The sequence below is a fragment of the Oxyura jamaicensis genome, chromosome Z, assembly GCF_011077185.1.
Source record: "Oxyura jamaicensis isolate SHBP4307 breed ruddy duck chromosome Z, BPBGC_Ojam_1.0, whole genome shotgun sequence".
NCBI lineage: Eukaryota > Metazoa > Chordata > Aves > Anseriformes > Anatidae > Oxyura > Oxyura jamaicensis.
The window spans coordinates 13,826,318-13,843,664 of record NC_048926.1 but is presented as its reverse complement, the minus strand read 5'-3'; the positions used below and the strand labels follow the sequence as shown (position 1 = coordinate 13,843,664).

At 37.3% G+C, this 17,347-nt stretch overlaps 1 protein-coding gene across 3 annotated transcripts in view; it reads left to right on the top strand.

The window, feature by feature from the left end:
• FYB1 (FYN binding protein 1) overlaps positions 1-17,347 on the top strand; it is a 67,446-nt gene that overhangs the window by 21,677 nt on the left and 28,422 nt on the right. For all 3 annotated transcript variants that reach the window (XM_035310494.1, XM_035310492.1, XM_035310493.1), the window contains exon 2: positions 5,521-6,670. In XM_035310494.1, coding sequence (XP_035166385.1) covers positions 5,521-6,670 — 1,150 coding nt within the window. The remainder of the gene's footprint in view (positions 1-5,520; positions 6,671-17,347) is intronic.

Below are 17,347 nucleotides of genomic sequence, written 5' to 3'. Positions count from 1 at the left end.
TTCAAAATATAGTGGTAGGAACTTTTCAGTATCAGGAACTCAAGGTTTTCTATCTTGTGACTCAGACATGTTACCTTAATTGTAGTGGAATAACCGCAGTCAAATCAAAGATGCTCGTAAAGTATTTGCTGTATATACTATACGCAAACAGGGTTCTGAGTAGGAAGGGATCTGGCTGTTTCATTTCTTGTCATACTTGCTATAAAAATTACATTACTCTGAAAGTCGTTGATTAGCATGTGAGAAAATAATAATAATAATAATAAAAGTATTAAGTATCATGAAACAATGCTTATATAAAACCAGGTTAATCAAAAAATATCAACATACTTTTTCAGAAAATGATATTAGTCAATCAGCTTTTATTGCACAGAATTTCTTGGTGGAAAATTGAAGCTCCCAGGCTTCTGTTGTTGAAGACTGAGTTGCTGGTGGTAGAAAGTTTTCTGTTTTGATGTAAACCAGTACCAAAAAGAAGGAAGAAAAGAAAAATGAAGCTCTGTGTTGAAATTACCAGACCGTAGGGATGAAGGGATGACCATGCATGGATAGATCCTTTAGCCTGGTGCACAAGATGTGACAGCAGTTCTGGGACAAAGCTCAGATGTTGTCTAGCTATTCTGGTCAAGCCCTGTGCCTTCACTAGTCCTGGTCTCACTTTGGATGCAAGAATTACATTGTCTTCACATTTTTCTGCATTGTTATGTTGTTGGTCTTATGATTTATGTGAATGATGAGAAAAAGTGGCAAGAGAGGGACAAAGGAGATGTAGAGGAATGCATGATGAAGAAGATAGTGTCAGGGTGGAACATTCTTGTCTAATTTCAACAGTTGCATATCCATGTGAATGTGATAATTTTGTATGCTGGTGTCAGAGAGATGTTTGAAAAGGTTCAGTCAGGAGTATCCTCTCCATCTTAGAGTTCTGTCTTTCAAAACAGAAGCAAAGAGCAGAACAGCCTGCCTCTTCATTATTTTGAATCTGATGAGGCTTCTTTTCTCTTGTATGCCAATCATTGTATCAGCAAGTCTTTCTGCTTGGACTGATGCTGTCTTTCTGCCTTTTTTTCATACTTGTGCTACTTACATTCATAGGTACAAAGTAGTGCAGCATCTTAGTTCCAATGTCCAAATGCTGAACTCACAATTAGAGGAAGTCTTCTTTAACTAGTAATTGTTATTACAATCAAGGGGAAGAAAAGCAACATGGAAATTATGTATCTCTTCTGAAAACAAAAAGTGTTGAATAAAGATAATTTTGAAGTCTCTCCTTCTGGAAAGGGAAATAGTCAAGCAATAGAATCATGGAATGGCTTGGGTTGGAAGATACCTTAAAGATCATCTAACTCCAACCCCCCTGACACAGGCAGGGATGCTACCCAGTAGATCTGGTTGCTCAGAGCCTCATCTAACCTGGTCTTGAACACCTCCAGGGATGGGGCAGCCACAGCCTCTCTGGGTAACCTGTTCCATTAAAATTCCAATAAATTATCATGAATTTAGAACAACACTAGCATTTTATGCAAACAGCTATACTCCTTCAATCCATTAACGTTAGTAGAGCCCAAATCAGGCCTTTATGATGCCAGCTAAGATAAGATATTTAACTTTAATTTGTTGTTTTCCATTATTTTCTTTCCTTATTCTGTTCCTTATCATTATATCCTGTCCATAGGTTAGAGGCCAATTCTTTCAGTGGTTATAAGCTTCCGTGTGTTTTTGTCACTGTCAGAGAATTCGTGAATATACATACTTCTTAAAATGGTGGTAGCCTTATAATCTTTCTTTCATTGCCTCCTAGCAAACTTACCAAGATCTGTTTCTGTTAAAAAAAAAAAAAAAAAAAAAAAAAAAAAAGAGAGTTTTAAAAGACCTGTTGAGACATTATCATGTGGCAATAGAAAGGAAAAAGTTGCAGGTGGGAAGTGAAAAGAGTTTTGTTTTGTTTTGTTTTGTCTCATAAATCAGACCTGCATGCATTTTAAAGAATTGCACGATTGCTTGTACAGACAACAGTTGCGCAGAGGTTATCTGCTTAACTAAGTATTACATACAGACATCTTCTGTTGTTTTCATTGATCCAGTGTTTCTATTTATTTGAAGAAAAAACAACCACAAGGGGAAGCTGATGTGAAATGATCTTTTGGCTTCACCAACACTAGAACTTAAATACATACATTTATGTCAAAACAAAACAAAAGTGTGGTTTTTGTTTGTGTTTCACTTTATTTTGTTTTTAACAGATTTTTTTGAGATTGAAATATTCAGAGAAAATTCAGGAAAAATAGAGTTTGAACCTTTATTTATCTTGTATTCTCACTATAAAGTACTTCTGAAAAAAAGAAAAAGAAAAAAGAAAAAAAGTTATATAATTTTCTCGTGGAAGACTTCTATACGATTTTTTTATCTGTGTGGGTTCTTGCTGAAGGCAGTGGAAGCTGGGAAAGTGTTGTACATACAAATCTGGGAACTAAAGCAAGGGTATTATTCTATATATGAGCCAACACATTTGAACAATGAGTCCATCTCCTTGCAAAGAAAATGTTACTGTTTACCTTGTGCTGCTTGCATTTCAGTTCAGAAGCTGAAAGGCCAAAATATTTTACAGTTTCCCAAGAAAGTGCAAGGAAGTTCAGAAAATGATCTATGTACATGTATGAGAATCCTCTGTCTAACTGGCAGTTTGCACTTTGGGTGGGAAAGGTGGCATGAACTTAATCTAACTTCATAATCTTTTCAAGTTCCTATTTCATGAATTACAACCTGTTGTATGTGCTAATGGAAAAGGTAACAGCTGTCACTTCTGGGAAGGGAAATGCAGAAACTGTGGGGATTATTCTGTGGGCAAGGTCACAAACAAAAGATTCTCTTTTTCCCAGTTCCCCATCTGTCTACCTGGCCAGTCAGGTTGCACATTACAATCTTCAGTGTGGCTCCTGCTATAAAGTAAGCTTATTAAAGCAATAATTGATGACATATATTGAAAAGAAGCAGAAATTTTTCCCAGTTTCTTACCCTCCTGATTTCTTAGAGTGCTACTCTTACTACACACTACTGACTGTAAATAAGAGAAGTTGCAGTGTTGTTCGTAAGCCCTTCTGCATCCCCAAGAGTGATGTTTTTTACTCTTGAAGAGCTGGTATATCTGCATGGCTAGGGCAAGGTTCTTTTCACAGTACTGTGAAGAAGTTTATTAAAATAAATCACTGACTTCAGCAGGACTTAGAGAAAATAAACAGTCCTAGCATGGCAGTAGTGGATTGCTAGTGCATTTGAAAGCCTGTATGAATATAACTGATGTTGTTATTGCCAAGATGCAGAAAATTTCTCAGAAACTGCATATCATAACAAGAAAAGTTTATTTAAAATCATATTTCCAGCTTCCCAAAAGTCTATATGCTTAAAGTCTCTTGTCCAGAACATCCACATTACTGTAGTTTAACACAGTACACTTTCTTAAATTACAAATGGAAGAAATAGCAGAAGAATAAATTTATTCTTACATTTTTCAAAAGAAATGAGCTACTGAATTGGCCAGGCAGTTGATCAGATTGTCATTTACAAGTTCTGAAGACTTAAAGCACTGAGGGAACATTACAGTAATTCTGATGGTTTAGATTTTATTACAAAAAAAAAAAAAAAAAAAAAAAACATGCATTCGTACTAATTCAAATAGATCAGAGACAGAAGTCTGTTATTATTTCTGGCAATGCAATTAATTAGCTTAGCTTTCTCTTTAAGTGTGTAAAATCTGTGCTTTGTGGGGTATTATGGGAGGAATCTTGAATGATTCTGATATATGTATCTCTGCATTGTGATTTTGTGTGTCTGAGTGTACTTGTGGTAACCAGCAGTAGATAGCTTAAACCTGATAATCTCCATAGTAAACGTGTACTTCCTCCCTTCCCTACATGAGCAAAAGAGATAACAATGGTGCTCTGGGGATAGGTTTCATCTTGTTTTGGCTTCTTTTCTTGTAAGTAACTTTGCCATGCAATACAGTTTGGAAAGACTGCATTTTTTTAATGATATTGAAAGACTAGGAAATTTAATTTTATATTGCAGAAATCATGGGTAAAACTACTACAGTGTACTTGGCAATTCATAGCATGATACAATCAAACATAAGGCAAAAGGAGCAGATGACCACAATTCATAAGCTCTTGTTAAAGAAGTATTTAAAAAAAAAAAAAAAAAAAGTTACTGAACATTCAATGAAACTACTGAGTGAAGACATAGTACACTTGTCTAACTCCTTCTAATTTTTTTTTTCAGAGCCTTACGTATTATACTTGGTAGTGATACTCTGTGTTTCCAAGCAAATGATTCAGAGCCCCTCCTAGTTATAGCATCCCTGCTTCATACTGTAAGTCTCACATTTTGACTTCCCCACACAAAACGGATTCCACTGAGTACAAGCTGTGAATTTGTATCCACAGTACTTGCAACTCTGCCACCAATGTCTGCTGTCAAAGGACCCCCCTGCTGAGGACATTCAGAAGCCAGTGTGGTGGGAGGAGTTCACTATATTTTGGCCAGGTCCTTCATTGCACTGTGTTATAATTTCACTGAATCAAACTGTGTTGAGCTTTTGTTCTCAGTTCATATTGAAAGCTGATATTGAACATTAATTAATAGATCCAACCAATTAAGATATTTTCAAGTGAAATTGCATTTTAGTCACCTGATAAAAAAATTGGGCGAAAGTTCACTTTTTTTTTTTATTTTTTTCTTTTCTTTTTTTTTTTTCCCAAGAGATTAAATATCTTTGTCAGTATTTGTGCTTACTGATTGTCATTTCTTCCTATTCTTCTCCATGTATTTTCACTTTCCATCCAACCATACACAATTTATGTCAACTACAAAATGTAGAACAGAAACAAGGACAAAGTTTGTCAAAAGGGGTAGGGAGATTGAGGGTAGGGTGTAGAGAGCAGAAGGAAATATCATTGCTGAGAAGGGAAAGAAAAACTGACACCCAATCCCCCCAAACCAGAAGACTTTCTGTTTTCACAAGGGAACTTTCAGTTCTTCAAAGGTCTGATGGGATTAACACTGGTCTGGTATATAGCCTAGGTTCCAGCACAGTCTACGCCTCTCACTGTAGGAGACACATAATCTTTTAGGAATGCTTTAATTTTGAAGTAGTAGGTATTTTCACATATTTTTTAGGTGTTCACTTCCCCAGTCCAGAAATAAACAAAAATTATAGTATGAACTACCATAGTATGAACCATACTACTGTATAGTAGGAAGGAGCTGAATGACCACTTTCTAAAGGCATTTTAGAGTGAAAATTTACCTAGAGTGAAAATTTTAGATTATATAACAATAGCAATGATCTAACAAAATATTCAGCTTGTCTAACACTACAGGAAGATGTGCTACAATATCTGCACAGCCAATCAGCAGTACTACAAGCCTCAGACCAGGAAACTCTTTAAAGTACAGTATGTGTGAACATTGCAACTGAGACTTTCTCATTGCTGCTGTTTCTTTTTTATTTCTCTATGCTCATAGGACAGCAAAGCAGATGTGAAGTCACTCATGGCGAAATTTAACGCGGGTAACAACCCCTCAGAGGATGTTGCTGGTAACAGTCGACCCTTCAAAATTGCAGGACAACCTCTCCATTCCGGATTACAGACAAGGAAAGCAGCACTTGAGAAATTTGCAAGTCAAGGAAATGCAACTTCTCCCTCAGGACCCAGTACCTTTCACAAACCTGTACATCCTAAGACTCCTCTGGGGGTCAAGCCTTCAGCTGATGATAAGACAGAAAAGGATCCAAAGCCCCCATATTTGAAACCGGTGGCACAAAGGTTTGGGGTTCAGCTTCAGACAACTAACAGGGAACATGATGGAAAAACTGGATGCACTAAAACCCCTACGAAAACCAGTGACTTGGCAAAAGAAGAGCCAAAGCCTCTGTACCCAAAACCTGCAGGAAACAAGCCTCTTAACACTGCTCCTCATGAGAAAGAAAAAAGGCTTCTGGGAACAAAACCAGATTCAAATTTTACACCACAGGAGAGTGAGGTAAAACCAGTATTTTCAAAAGTAGCTGGAGTTAAGGAAAAGTTCATGTCCACATCACAAGAAAATGAGCCCAAGCCTCCTTCCTCTAAACCAGCTCTTGCACAGAAACCTTCTCTAAACCATGAGGTCTCCCACAGTGAAGATGCTTCAAGTAAAAATACGCTTCTGCATAAAGGACTAGCAGGCCCTAGACCAAAAATACATTCTTTTAAAGCAGCAAAGGAAACAGATGAAAATAGTAACTGTGCTGCAGAAACTGCAAGCAGTCATTTTGCTAACATGGCTCTGAAACCTACTGGCCACTGGTCCAGCTCATCGCAAGGCACCCCCAAAAATGTGGAGGAAAAGACTGAAGAAAAGGGAGTGAGTGCTGCCAGGAATATCTTTCTCAACAAAATCAGCCAGGAAGAATCTGGTTCATCTCCTCCCAAGTTCCGTAAGATGAGCACAGTGTTTGCTGCAGGAAAGTCACTGGGTGGGTCAGAAGAAAAGGAGGATGGGGACAAGAGCTCAGGAGCACCAAAAAGGAAAACCTTGCCCCCACTTTTCAAGTTGGGCCCACCCCCGCAGAAACCCTGCCGACCACCCAACGTGGACCTGGAAAAGTTCCAGAAGAGCATCCCAAAAGACAGTGAGTCCTCTCTGTTCTTGCTTTCACGAGTATTTTTTTAACCCATTTACCACACTATTTATTTCAGGTGGAATCCTTCCTTCTATTCAGAAATAACACAAGACCCGTGCATCGGACATCCCCTTAAAGCTTTAATCTATGCTAACGTCTCTTCTGTACAGGGCAGAAATTAAAATTATATTCCCTCTCCCTCAGCAGTACAGATTGTAGGAGGGATGTTTTCTGTGTTGGGTTCATTTGTTTTTCAAAACAGTTAAAAGTAGCTATTACTTGTAGAAGAGAGTTTAAGTATTTTTCTCAACAGACATTTAAGTCCTGACTTCCTATAAATGAGGTGTTGATGTTCAGTGTCCTGTTCCCTTATGAAATTCCTGGGCACAGTCTGATGGCTATCGAAATGATAGTAAACCTATAGTAACCACACCTTTTTTTTTTCTTTTTTTTTTCTTTTTTTTTTTTTTTTTTGCCTTTCACAATGACATCCTTATAAGGATGTCATTGACCACACATCCTTATAAGCTGCTGTATTTTATAGTATGTTCAGAAAGTTAGAACACTATGCTGTTACAGAATTAAGGGTTCCCAGGTAGAGCTGCATGGATTTCATACCCAGATCTGAATCCAGACTCTATAAGCATCTTCTGCACTTAGTGTTTTCTGTTAGATTTGTGTGATTTCAGTTGTATGGAAGTAGCATCTGAGGCTCTGCCTCACTGTTCTTATGAAGTAAGCCACTCAACTTTCGGCTGGTTGTAGTCCAGGCATGAACATTAAGGTTTATTACAGGCTTTCTGTAAAACCTGAGGTGGTTTTGCATGTGATGAGAACATCTGTGAATATATTTGAAATATCTGGAGGTATACACATTTGTGTAAAAAAAAATGAATTTCTGTGACTCTACTCACACAAAAAGTTCTACTTCAGCAGGTTCCTTTCACCCCATAGGACAAGTTGCCACAAATACAACATGTTTCTGAGGTATTCAGAGTATGTCCATGAAAATCTGAGGTTATTAAATAAAATTATAGATTCCTAAAGTTAGACCCAGAAATCCACTATCTCCTCCTTGAAGGAGGGATGAGTTCTTCAGATGTTCTGTGTGTCATTAATTTTCCATTATATCACCTGTTAAAACATTTTGGTCAAAATTTTCCCCCAGTGCATTTTAGGCAGTGTTTGATAATTTTAAAAAGCTAAAATCAGCTACTATTACCTCAAGCTGGAGTAGGTGATGCCAATTGTCATGTTTTTATTACAATTTTTAGGGTACATGAAGGAAGCTTTCTGTTTTTTCTTATAATGCCAGGCACTGGGAACTATGATTGCATATGAAACTGATCATATTTTACAATCAAAGTTTTAAGGTGTATGGGTCCAGGTGAATGCAGTGCATCTGAGAGAAGCAATGAAAGAAAAAAAATGTATTTTCCTTTTTTTAAAATATATATATATATATATTATTAATTCATTTCTGTTTTTTTCTGTTACCTGCACAGAGATTAGGAAGCAAAGTGTGTATCCAGTCCTCACATATATTTTTTTTAGCTCAAGCCATTTTAACTAGTTAGGTCCTGCAACAATTTGTGTCACAGGTAAGTAGTTTCTGAGTGAGGGGCATTTCAGTGCCTACATTAGTCTGCCTTAAGCATTTCTCTTAGATTAAGTAAACAGATCAAACTTAGACTGAAATTTCCAGTATAGTGAGTGGGAAAGGGAGAAGCCCAATAATGTGTTTCAGTTAGATGCCCAATAAAGCTGAGAATAGATGCTCTAAAATACCCCACCCTGTGCATGTGAAATGCATCAGGTACAGTTATGTAATTTACTTGACAAAATTTGTCCTTGTGTGTCTTCCGTACTTAGAATGAAGCACTGCTTGTGTTGCAGAAGCTTTGTAATGCACATAAGAGTAGGCTTCCTGAGACAAAAGACGTTACAAGGTGTTATGACCGGATGAAAAGGCTCAGAGCTGAGTTTCTGTGAAGACAAAAAGTCACACCAAAAGCAGAATGTGCGTGAAACTATACATTCTATTATTATTTTCTCCTACTCAAAAATGAGGAGCATACCAATAACATAAAATGTACTGTCTTGTCAGGTTTATATTCCATTTTTCCTCTCTCTCTCTCTCTACATATAAGGAATTGTTCTCACAAATGCATGAACAGGGCCAGATCCTTGAATGGTATAAATTTGTTTCTCTCTTTTAAAAGAGGCATGCCAATTTATAACAATTTCAGCAGTCATCCCTTCTTCACAAAGCACTGTTCATCATGACTGTCCTTGTCCTCGCCCAGAAAAGGTTCAAAATTGAAAGACAGCATTTTCAGCAAAGGACAAAAGCAAATGTTTTCATTAACTAAAAGCAATATGAGCTTTGCTAGTTAGAAAATTGAGAAATCCTGACCAAGGCTGAATCACTCAGAAGTGTAATTATTTTAAAAAATATATTTTTTAATTTTATTGTAAGTAATTAATGGAGAAATTATCTTGTTATCTTACTACTCAACTATTATTATTATTATTATTTTCTGCTGTCCATGCAGGTATAGTCAGAATATATTTTTCACTCTCTTTCTGAAATTGAAGGTTAGAAATATTTATTCCACACATTTCAAATGAACTGATTGTGTGAACAGGGCTATAAGGATAACACCAGAATTTTTGTTAAAAGGAGAATCTCCAGTTGTCACTAACCAATACTAGGACAGCCACCAGACTGGGTGAGTTGCAGTGGAGAGAGGGACAAAAGATGGAGCTACCCAACATGGTGGCACAGCTTGTTCTCCAAACATGTTAGAAGATACACACCCAACTTAACACACACAACTAAACAGAACTGAGTGGTCAGCGATGGTCTTCTCTACTTCACATTGAGTCAGGGCAAGAATGAAAGATTTCAAAACCACATCAAGATGAAGCTGTTCATACTGGCCTTGAGCTTTAGCCTTCCTCTGAAGAGCTGGTATGTAAACCTTGATGTTATGCTTGGCTTTAATTAATGAAGTTCATTTCTTTGTGGCCAGAACTTTATGTAGAACAGTTTTGTTGGCCAGACCATATGTTCTAGCCTAAATCTGAACAACCTTGTTTTCAGCTCGACGTTATTCAACACTGCTGGGTTTCTTGGAACATTAAACTCAAATGACAACACATACCTGCTTTGGAAAGGCAGTTAAACTGAATGGCTTTCTATCTTTCTTTTTTTTTCTTTAACTGTCATTTCAAGAGTGAAAGTCATGCCAGGGAGATGACACCCATGCAGCACAAATTCTTCCTGCTCATTACTTTGTCCTGATAAACAGCAGCTTGCCATAGTTGCTTTATTTTCTGCTGTGATTCAGGGCCTGAGTAAAAAGAACAAGAAAATGGAGAAGGATTTCCCATCCAACAACATGGGATTCTGAGATCTAACCTTCTGGGATGATGGGTCTTTGGGTTGTTGTGGTGGTGGTTTTGTTTTGTTTTGTTTTGATTTGATCTGTACTATGGTCAAAGTTAAGCTTTGTGGTGTCCTTTGTGAAGAGAAGAACTTCACACATGGCAGTTGATATAATTGTGTTAGGGATATGTGCCTGGGGTGCAGGAAACCTTGCATTGCCTGATTGGAACACAGAGTTTGATGCTGGAAAAACCTCAGGTGCTAGAGGCTGAAGTGCCCACGTCAAATGCAACAGCCTTATTCTTCTGTGAGGGAAGAGTTTAATTGTCCTGTGTAAATACTAAGGTTTGCTTTGTTTTTAATTAGAAATATTCATCTCATCCTGAAAAACTTTTTCCTGATAACACCCCTGCAGATACAAGTGTGTTGCTGAGGAAATGTTGACTATCAGTTTGTTGCTATATTCCAGTGAAGACAGGTGTTAATGAATTCCTGTCTTGGCCTGTGAATACATGGCACCCTGTTAAATGTTACCTCTCCTCTGGGGACAGCGACAGGACCCAAGGGAAGGGCATGGAGTTGGGATAGGGGAGGGTCAGGCTGGGTGTTAGGGGAAGGTTCTGCACCCAGAGGGTGGTTGGGTACAGGGACAGGTTTCCCAGGGCAATGGTCACAGCACTGAGCTGCTGGAGTTCAAAAAATGTTTGGACAATGCTCTCAGACATATGGTTTGGGTTTTGGGTGGTTCTGTGTGGAGCCAGGAGCTGGATTCAATGATCCTCTGGGTCTCTTCCAACTTGGGAATTTCTGTGGTTCTATGATTCTGAATTCTTGCGTGATGTCCCTCTAAAGCTATTCTCCTGACAGTAGATCATACATCAGCTTGAAATCAGTGGGCTGCATGTGCTTTCTATATTCAGAAGATAATACTAATGATAACATTAATAACCAATACCCAAAGTTCAAACAGGGCTTTGCTAGGGAAAAATAATAATAATAATAATAATAATTTAAAAAAAAAAAAAAAAAAGAGAGAGAGAGAAGAGAGAGAGAGAAACAAAGTCATTTTGCTGACACCTTTCCATGTGAGGCCACAACCACACTATTGCTTTCAGAGAACTAACTGCACCTGGGCAGACTTCAGTGTGATTGTGTGGGTACAGATGGCCAGCCACACAAAGTCCGTTGAAGGCTCAGAGTCCCCAGTTCTCTGAATTCTTCTAGGGAGATTTCAAGCTGTGGTGGGAGAAAGGAAACTGTACTGAATCAAGGAGGAAAATACAGGCAAAACAATTCTCACAGTTTATGGTTTGGGTTGTAGTAGTGTCTGCAGTCCCTCTTGAGGTTCTATCCCAAGATATGTTGTGTACCCTGATGGTGACATCACTATTTGAGTTGGATAAGACATCAAGAGAGAACAGAGGAATTAAAATTGGAAGTGTGAAGTACAACAAAAATAGCACAGCACCGTTGGCAAAGTAATTAATAAATAAGCACCACTTCCGTGGACAATAAACATTTAACTGTTTTTGCAAAGCCTCTTATAACCAACCACTTGTTGCTCTTATTTGATGGCAAGATGAAACAAAAACTTCCAATGTTATAAAGAATAGGGGATTTTTTTATCACAGGATGTCACTGCTGTTTACAGTAGAATCAGTACTTAGAAGGTCAATGGAGGTTTTTCTTACTTTACTTCAGTGCTAGATTGGATAAAGTTACACAACAGCTCAGTCATGAAGTGTAAGGGGATAAAATCAATTGTAATTTGAGATAAATAATCTGTTCAGATGGAAATAAAAGTAGCTGATATCGAACAATGCAGCTTAGGGTGGAGTCGTGGTAATGATGTGATGCCTCTGTTTGCACATACATGCCATAAAACCTTGTACAATTCAGGGAAGTGTCAAAAAATCAAAATAGCATGATAATTATGTGCAAGTTAATGTCTGGATTTTGATATACATAGTTAAAATGTTGAATTCTGAACTATACCAAAAATATTTACTAAAGTAAGAATATACATTTTAAGACCTTCAAGACTTTTTCCCTAGTCTTTTCTTAAATTTCAGTGTTAATGTCTACTGTTATTGATACATCATAGATTTAGCTGAAAACTATGGAAGTGAACTTGAAATTATGATCATACAGGTCTGCCATGAATGTAATTTTGCTAGATCTGCTTGGAATTAAAAAAAAAAAAAAAAAATCTACAAAATTTGGACTAGTAGTTGGATGTAGTTTATAGTGGAAAATAAGTTAAAAACTCTCCAGCTTTCCTCTAAGGACATTTTTCTCTTGCTGTCACTGTAAATGGGAGAACGCAAAGGATTCTTTCAGCAACATTTAACTGAAATATATTAAATGACCAAGAAACAGAAGAATAAATTTTTGAAGTTCATAGGTCATGGATCTTCACCTAAAAGTCTCCATTTTTGTTTGTGACACTTTATGTGGTATACTCATTACCTTTCATATTATTATACTGTAGTAAAATTAAAAGCAAGATATAGACAGTATATATCATAATATGAATGGCAAGCATATAATTGTATTTTTCTCATGCATGCATTTATACTTTATGTATGCATTGTAGAGTCATTTCTGCAGTTGACTGTGTTAAATCTTACAGAGTCAGCTATAATTATTCCTGAGCTGAGACTTCAGTATCTAAGATGCATAATTTAAGATTCTGAGGATAAAAAAATACAGCTATTGATTCTGTAGAGGAAACGTAATGATCGCTTAATAACAATTCCAAATACATATTAACAGTGTGATTCAGATTGTTTTCAGGTCATTTCTGTTTTGAATCAAAGTATATACCTAATATATATATATATATATATATATATATATATACCTAATATATTCTCTGAATTGGTGTGGAAATTGCTAAGGACTGAATTAAACTAAATGATGTGTTGTGATGTATTAGAAACCAGTGTCCACCCTCAAGCAGGGTCAGCGCTGGGTGAGCTCAATACAATGCCTTTAGGATTATACCACATACATACCACATACTCTTCTTTATGGAAGAGTACTCAGAATACCACTTATAAAGGACAATTTCTAAGGAAACAAGAAAAAGACAGCTAGAATGTCTTTTATCATATAAAGTGTTAAAGAAAATGAAAACTGCTAGGCAGAAAAACAGTAAAACCAATGGAACCAAGTAATTCTCTTTAAGTTATGTTTTCTTTTTTCAGTTTTTGAAATCTTTTTATTTCCTATACCTATTTGTTTCACATGAGGAAACACTTTTGATGAGCCTTCATCATTAGGTTGTATTACATAGGTAATGGTAGACAACTTATTATGCTGTAACAAAGTCATGAGTATTCTTAAACATGGCTGTATCCCAGAAAAGTATGAGAATATAAATTATGTTAACAATTTTAAGTGAAAGAAGAATGATATGAACTGGCTGGAAGTTCCCCCACTTATTAAGTTGGTATGTATTTTGCTCAAAATCTCCTTTATAACTAATTAAGTATATCTAAAATATCACATTAATTCATATGCAGCTTTATAGTAAAGCTGGAAATAGTTGTTTTTTTTTGTTTGTTTGTTTGTTGTTGTTTTTTTTTTTTTTCCCAGATATACAAAAATATGCGTGTGGTCATGAAGATTTGGACATGTCTCTGACACAATTATTGGAAAATATGTTTTGAAGTGTAAAGTTCTCACATTTAGCTAGACCTAAACAACTGCTTTGTATTCCATTTACAAGAACATTTGGCATATACTTCTCATATCTTTGAACTCTGACATGTTCTGAAGTTTGCCTTTCATCTGGAAAGTCTTAATTTCTCTGTATTGTTTTAATATTTCCCTGGAGGTCTGCAGATGTAAAGCATATGTAGTATGTTCCATTCTATCCTGTTATTTTCTAGACCTGTTTTGATTGACATGAAGAAATATTTTCTATGAACCTTCATCATTTGACCATATTATGTAAGTCACAGTGCACAACTTAATAACTTTATCATAAAAGTTTGATTTTCTGCACTGCTGACCACTTCTGAGCTTTGAATTAAGTTTTTCAGAACAACTTTCTCAAAAGCACAGAATGCTTCCTAGTTCCATTGTAGATAAATATTTGGTTTCCTGTACATGGCACAGGGCTGCTTAGTATTATTTCTCTTTTTTGGAAGATTGGTTGTAGCACTCAGAGGGACAATTGGGGTCAAATATGCTTTTCTACAATCCTTCCTTAAAATAATAATAATAATAATAATAAAGTTAGCAAGTTATGTGCTGTTGTGAAAGTACTTAACAGCAGTTGGTATTTATTTTACTAAATACACAGTTTTAAAAGCATTTTGGATTATCTAAGTATCCTTCTAAGTATGAAAAAAAAAAAAAAAAAAAAAAAAAGTGTAGTGTGTGTGTTTTTTTTCCCCTTGCATGAGAAATATCTTAATTAGGAATTGGTGTTTAACTTTGGCTGACTTGGTCTCTGTAAGGAATAGGAATTGAGTAGTTTTTTTTGTGTCCATGTGAAAAAGTTTTTGGTGATGTCTACAGTTATTCTTCTGAGCAGTAACTTGTTCCATTTTGCTTGTCTACCACACTCCTAAATTCCCCCAATGGTGAAGTCACTAATAGAATAATGTGAAGAACTCTTAGTCCAAGCCCCATGTAAGGCCATGCAGACAAGAAGCACCTGTTATTTCAAGCAGCTGCAGCCAGTTTGAGGTGAAAGCAGCTGCTTAAGCTGAAAGCAGCTGTTTATGTTTAAGGTGAGTGATGGATTCTGCAGTCCAGTTCTGCCAAATGGTATACTCCAGGATATCAGCGTCAAAGAAAGGCACATAGATCTACTTTCTCTCAGATATTGCCAGGTTGGAGGTTTCACAAACTGATGTCTGAGATAGGGGACAGAATCTGATTAACTGTGATTCTATAGCTTCGTTTGAAAAAGTCCATCATTATATATTAATCCAGAAATGGATTAACCTCGGCTAGCTGGCAGGTGCCCACCCAGATGCTCTCTCAACCTCAGCAGAACAGGGGGAGAAAATGAGATGAAAGAGTTTAGGGACTAAGATAATAACAGTGAGATTGCTCACCAGTTACTGTCACAGGCAAAACAGATTCAGCATGAGGAAGATTAATTGAATTTACTGCCAATTAAAAATAGTATAGGATAGTAAGAAACAAACAAACAAACAAAACACAAAAAACAAACAAACAAACAAACAAACAAAAAGCTAAAAACCTTTCCCAACCACTTTTCTTCCCAGGTTCAACTTCATTCCTGACTCTCCTACCTCCTCCCCACCCCGAGCAGTGCAGGGGTATTGGGAACGGGAAATGGGGAATCAGAGCTGTGGTCAGTCCCCGAGGCATTGTCTCCACCACTCCCTCATGGTCACACTCTGCCTCTGCTCCACATGGGATCCTTCCCACGGGATGCCGTCCTTCCCGAACTGAGCCTGTGGGGACTGCCCAAAGGCAGCAGCTCTTCAAGAACTGCTCCCACACAGCTCCGTACCACGGGGTCCATCCCCCAGGAGCAAACTGCTCCAGCACGGGTCACCCACAGGCAGCAGCTCCCCCCAGACCCCTGCTCCTGCGTGGGCTCCTCTCCATGGCCTGCAGCTCCAGCCCAGGGCCTGCTCCTGCAGGGGCTCTCCATGGGCCCCAGCATAGATATTTACTCCAACATAGTGTTCCATGGGCTGTAGGGGAACAGCCTGCTCTACCATGGTCTTCTCCATATGAGTTGCAAGCAGACCTTCTCCTCTACTTTTTCACAGACCTTAGTGTCAGATGAGTTGTTTCTCTTGCATTTTTCTCTGTCCTCTCTCTCACTGCTTCTGCACAGTATTTTTATCCTTTCTTAAATATGTTATCACAGAGGTTACACGAGTATTGCTGATGGGCTCAGCTTTGGCCAGTGGTGGATTCCTTTTTGAGTTGGCTGGAACAGGTTGTCTTTGACACAGGGTAGCTCCTAGACTCTTCTCAGATTTAGTAAGTCTCTATGTAATTCTGAGAATATAAGAATAGGTGTTGTGTTATCTGAATAAATAAATAAATAAATAAATAAATAAATCTTGAAGTAGTTTGTGCATCTGCTCTGGAAACACAGTTTACCAATTGAAATCAATGAGATGTTCTGCTTGAAAAAAACAAAAAAAACACAACAACAACGATGGGGGGGGGGACGGACGGACGGACAAATTCTCCATCTGTTCTGATGTTCTGATCATGTTATTCATGATGTATGAGCAAATATCAGCAAAGTTATCTTAAAATAGACGGAGATCTCTGCTAGGTATCCATTTTCCCCTTTTCCCTTCCTCCAGAATTCCCCTTTTGTGGAGGTGATTTTCATTGTATAAAGCTGAAAAAGCACCCTTACCATCTGATGGGAAGAAAGACAGGGGAGCTGAGGAGAACAACAACAACAACAACAATAACAACAAAAAAAGTAGTAGAAGAAGTAGAAAAAAAGAAGAAGAAACAACCCTGACATTCATTTAAGTTGGGCGTGGACTCAGGGAGGACAATAATCAAAACTGTTCTGTGGTCTTCATTTTCAGGGCATGAGCAGTGTCTCCAGTAATCTTAGTGTCTCCATTGTTAGAGCATATCTGACAACAGCACATCAAAAACACTGAGCTTCATTAATGTTGCAAGTGTACCTGTTTACTCTGAGCAGCTCCAAAGTAGTATAATTTTGAAGCCTGAAATAATGGCTTGTATCTAAATGAATACGCAAGTTAGGGAAGCAGAGCAAAGAACAGCTCTCTGCAGATTATGAATAAAGTAGGAAGTGGGTGATCAGCTGCTGCAAATGTTGTTGCAGGTTCTTAGTAATTTCTCTGTAAGACACAGAAAGCTTCCCAGATCTTGCATGTAGAAATGGTGACGTGTTTTGCAGTAAAATTTAAAAACAATATTGCACTTGCTAAATAGATCAAAAACATTTTGTTTTATAAAACAAATATTTCATTTAAAATGCAAAACTTTCGACCAGCAGTATAACTGCTTGAAAAAAATCATTAAATTGAGTGGTGTAAAATTTCAGGCATTTTAACTGCAGAAAGTATGGAGTCTCCTTGATGTAGCTGATATTGTCAGGTTTTCTTTACATTAACAGAGCCAGAGGAGGGTGACACCTCATCAGTAGCTCACTGCATCAGGCGTCAAAGGAAACAAAGCCTTTACAAAGGATGTATTCTAGGCTAGAGAAAGAGAAAGATGGTCTCTTTGTTAGGATATGAAGTGGAAAAAAAAAGAAAAAAGAAAAAAAAAAAGTTTTTTCCCCTGTACGTACAAGA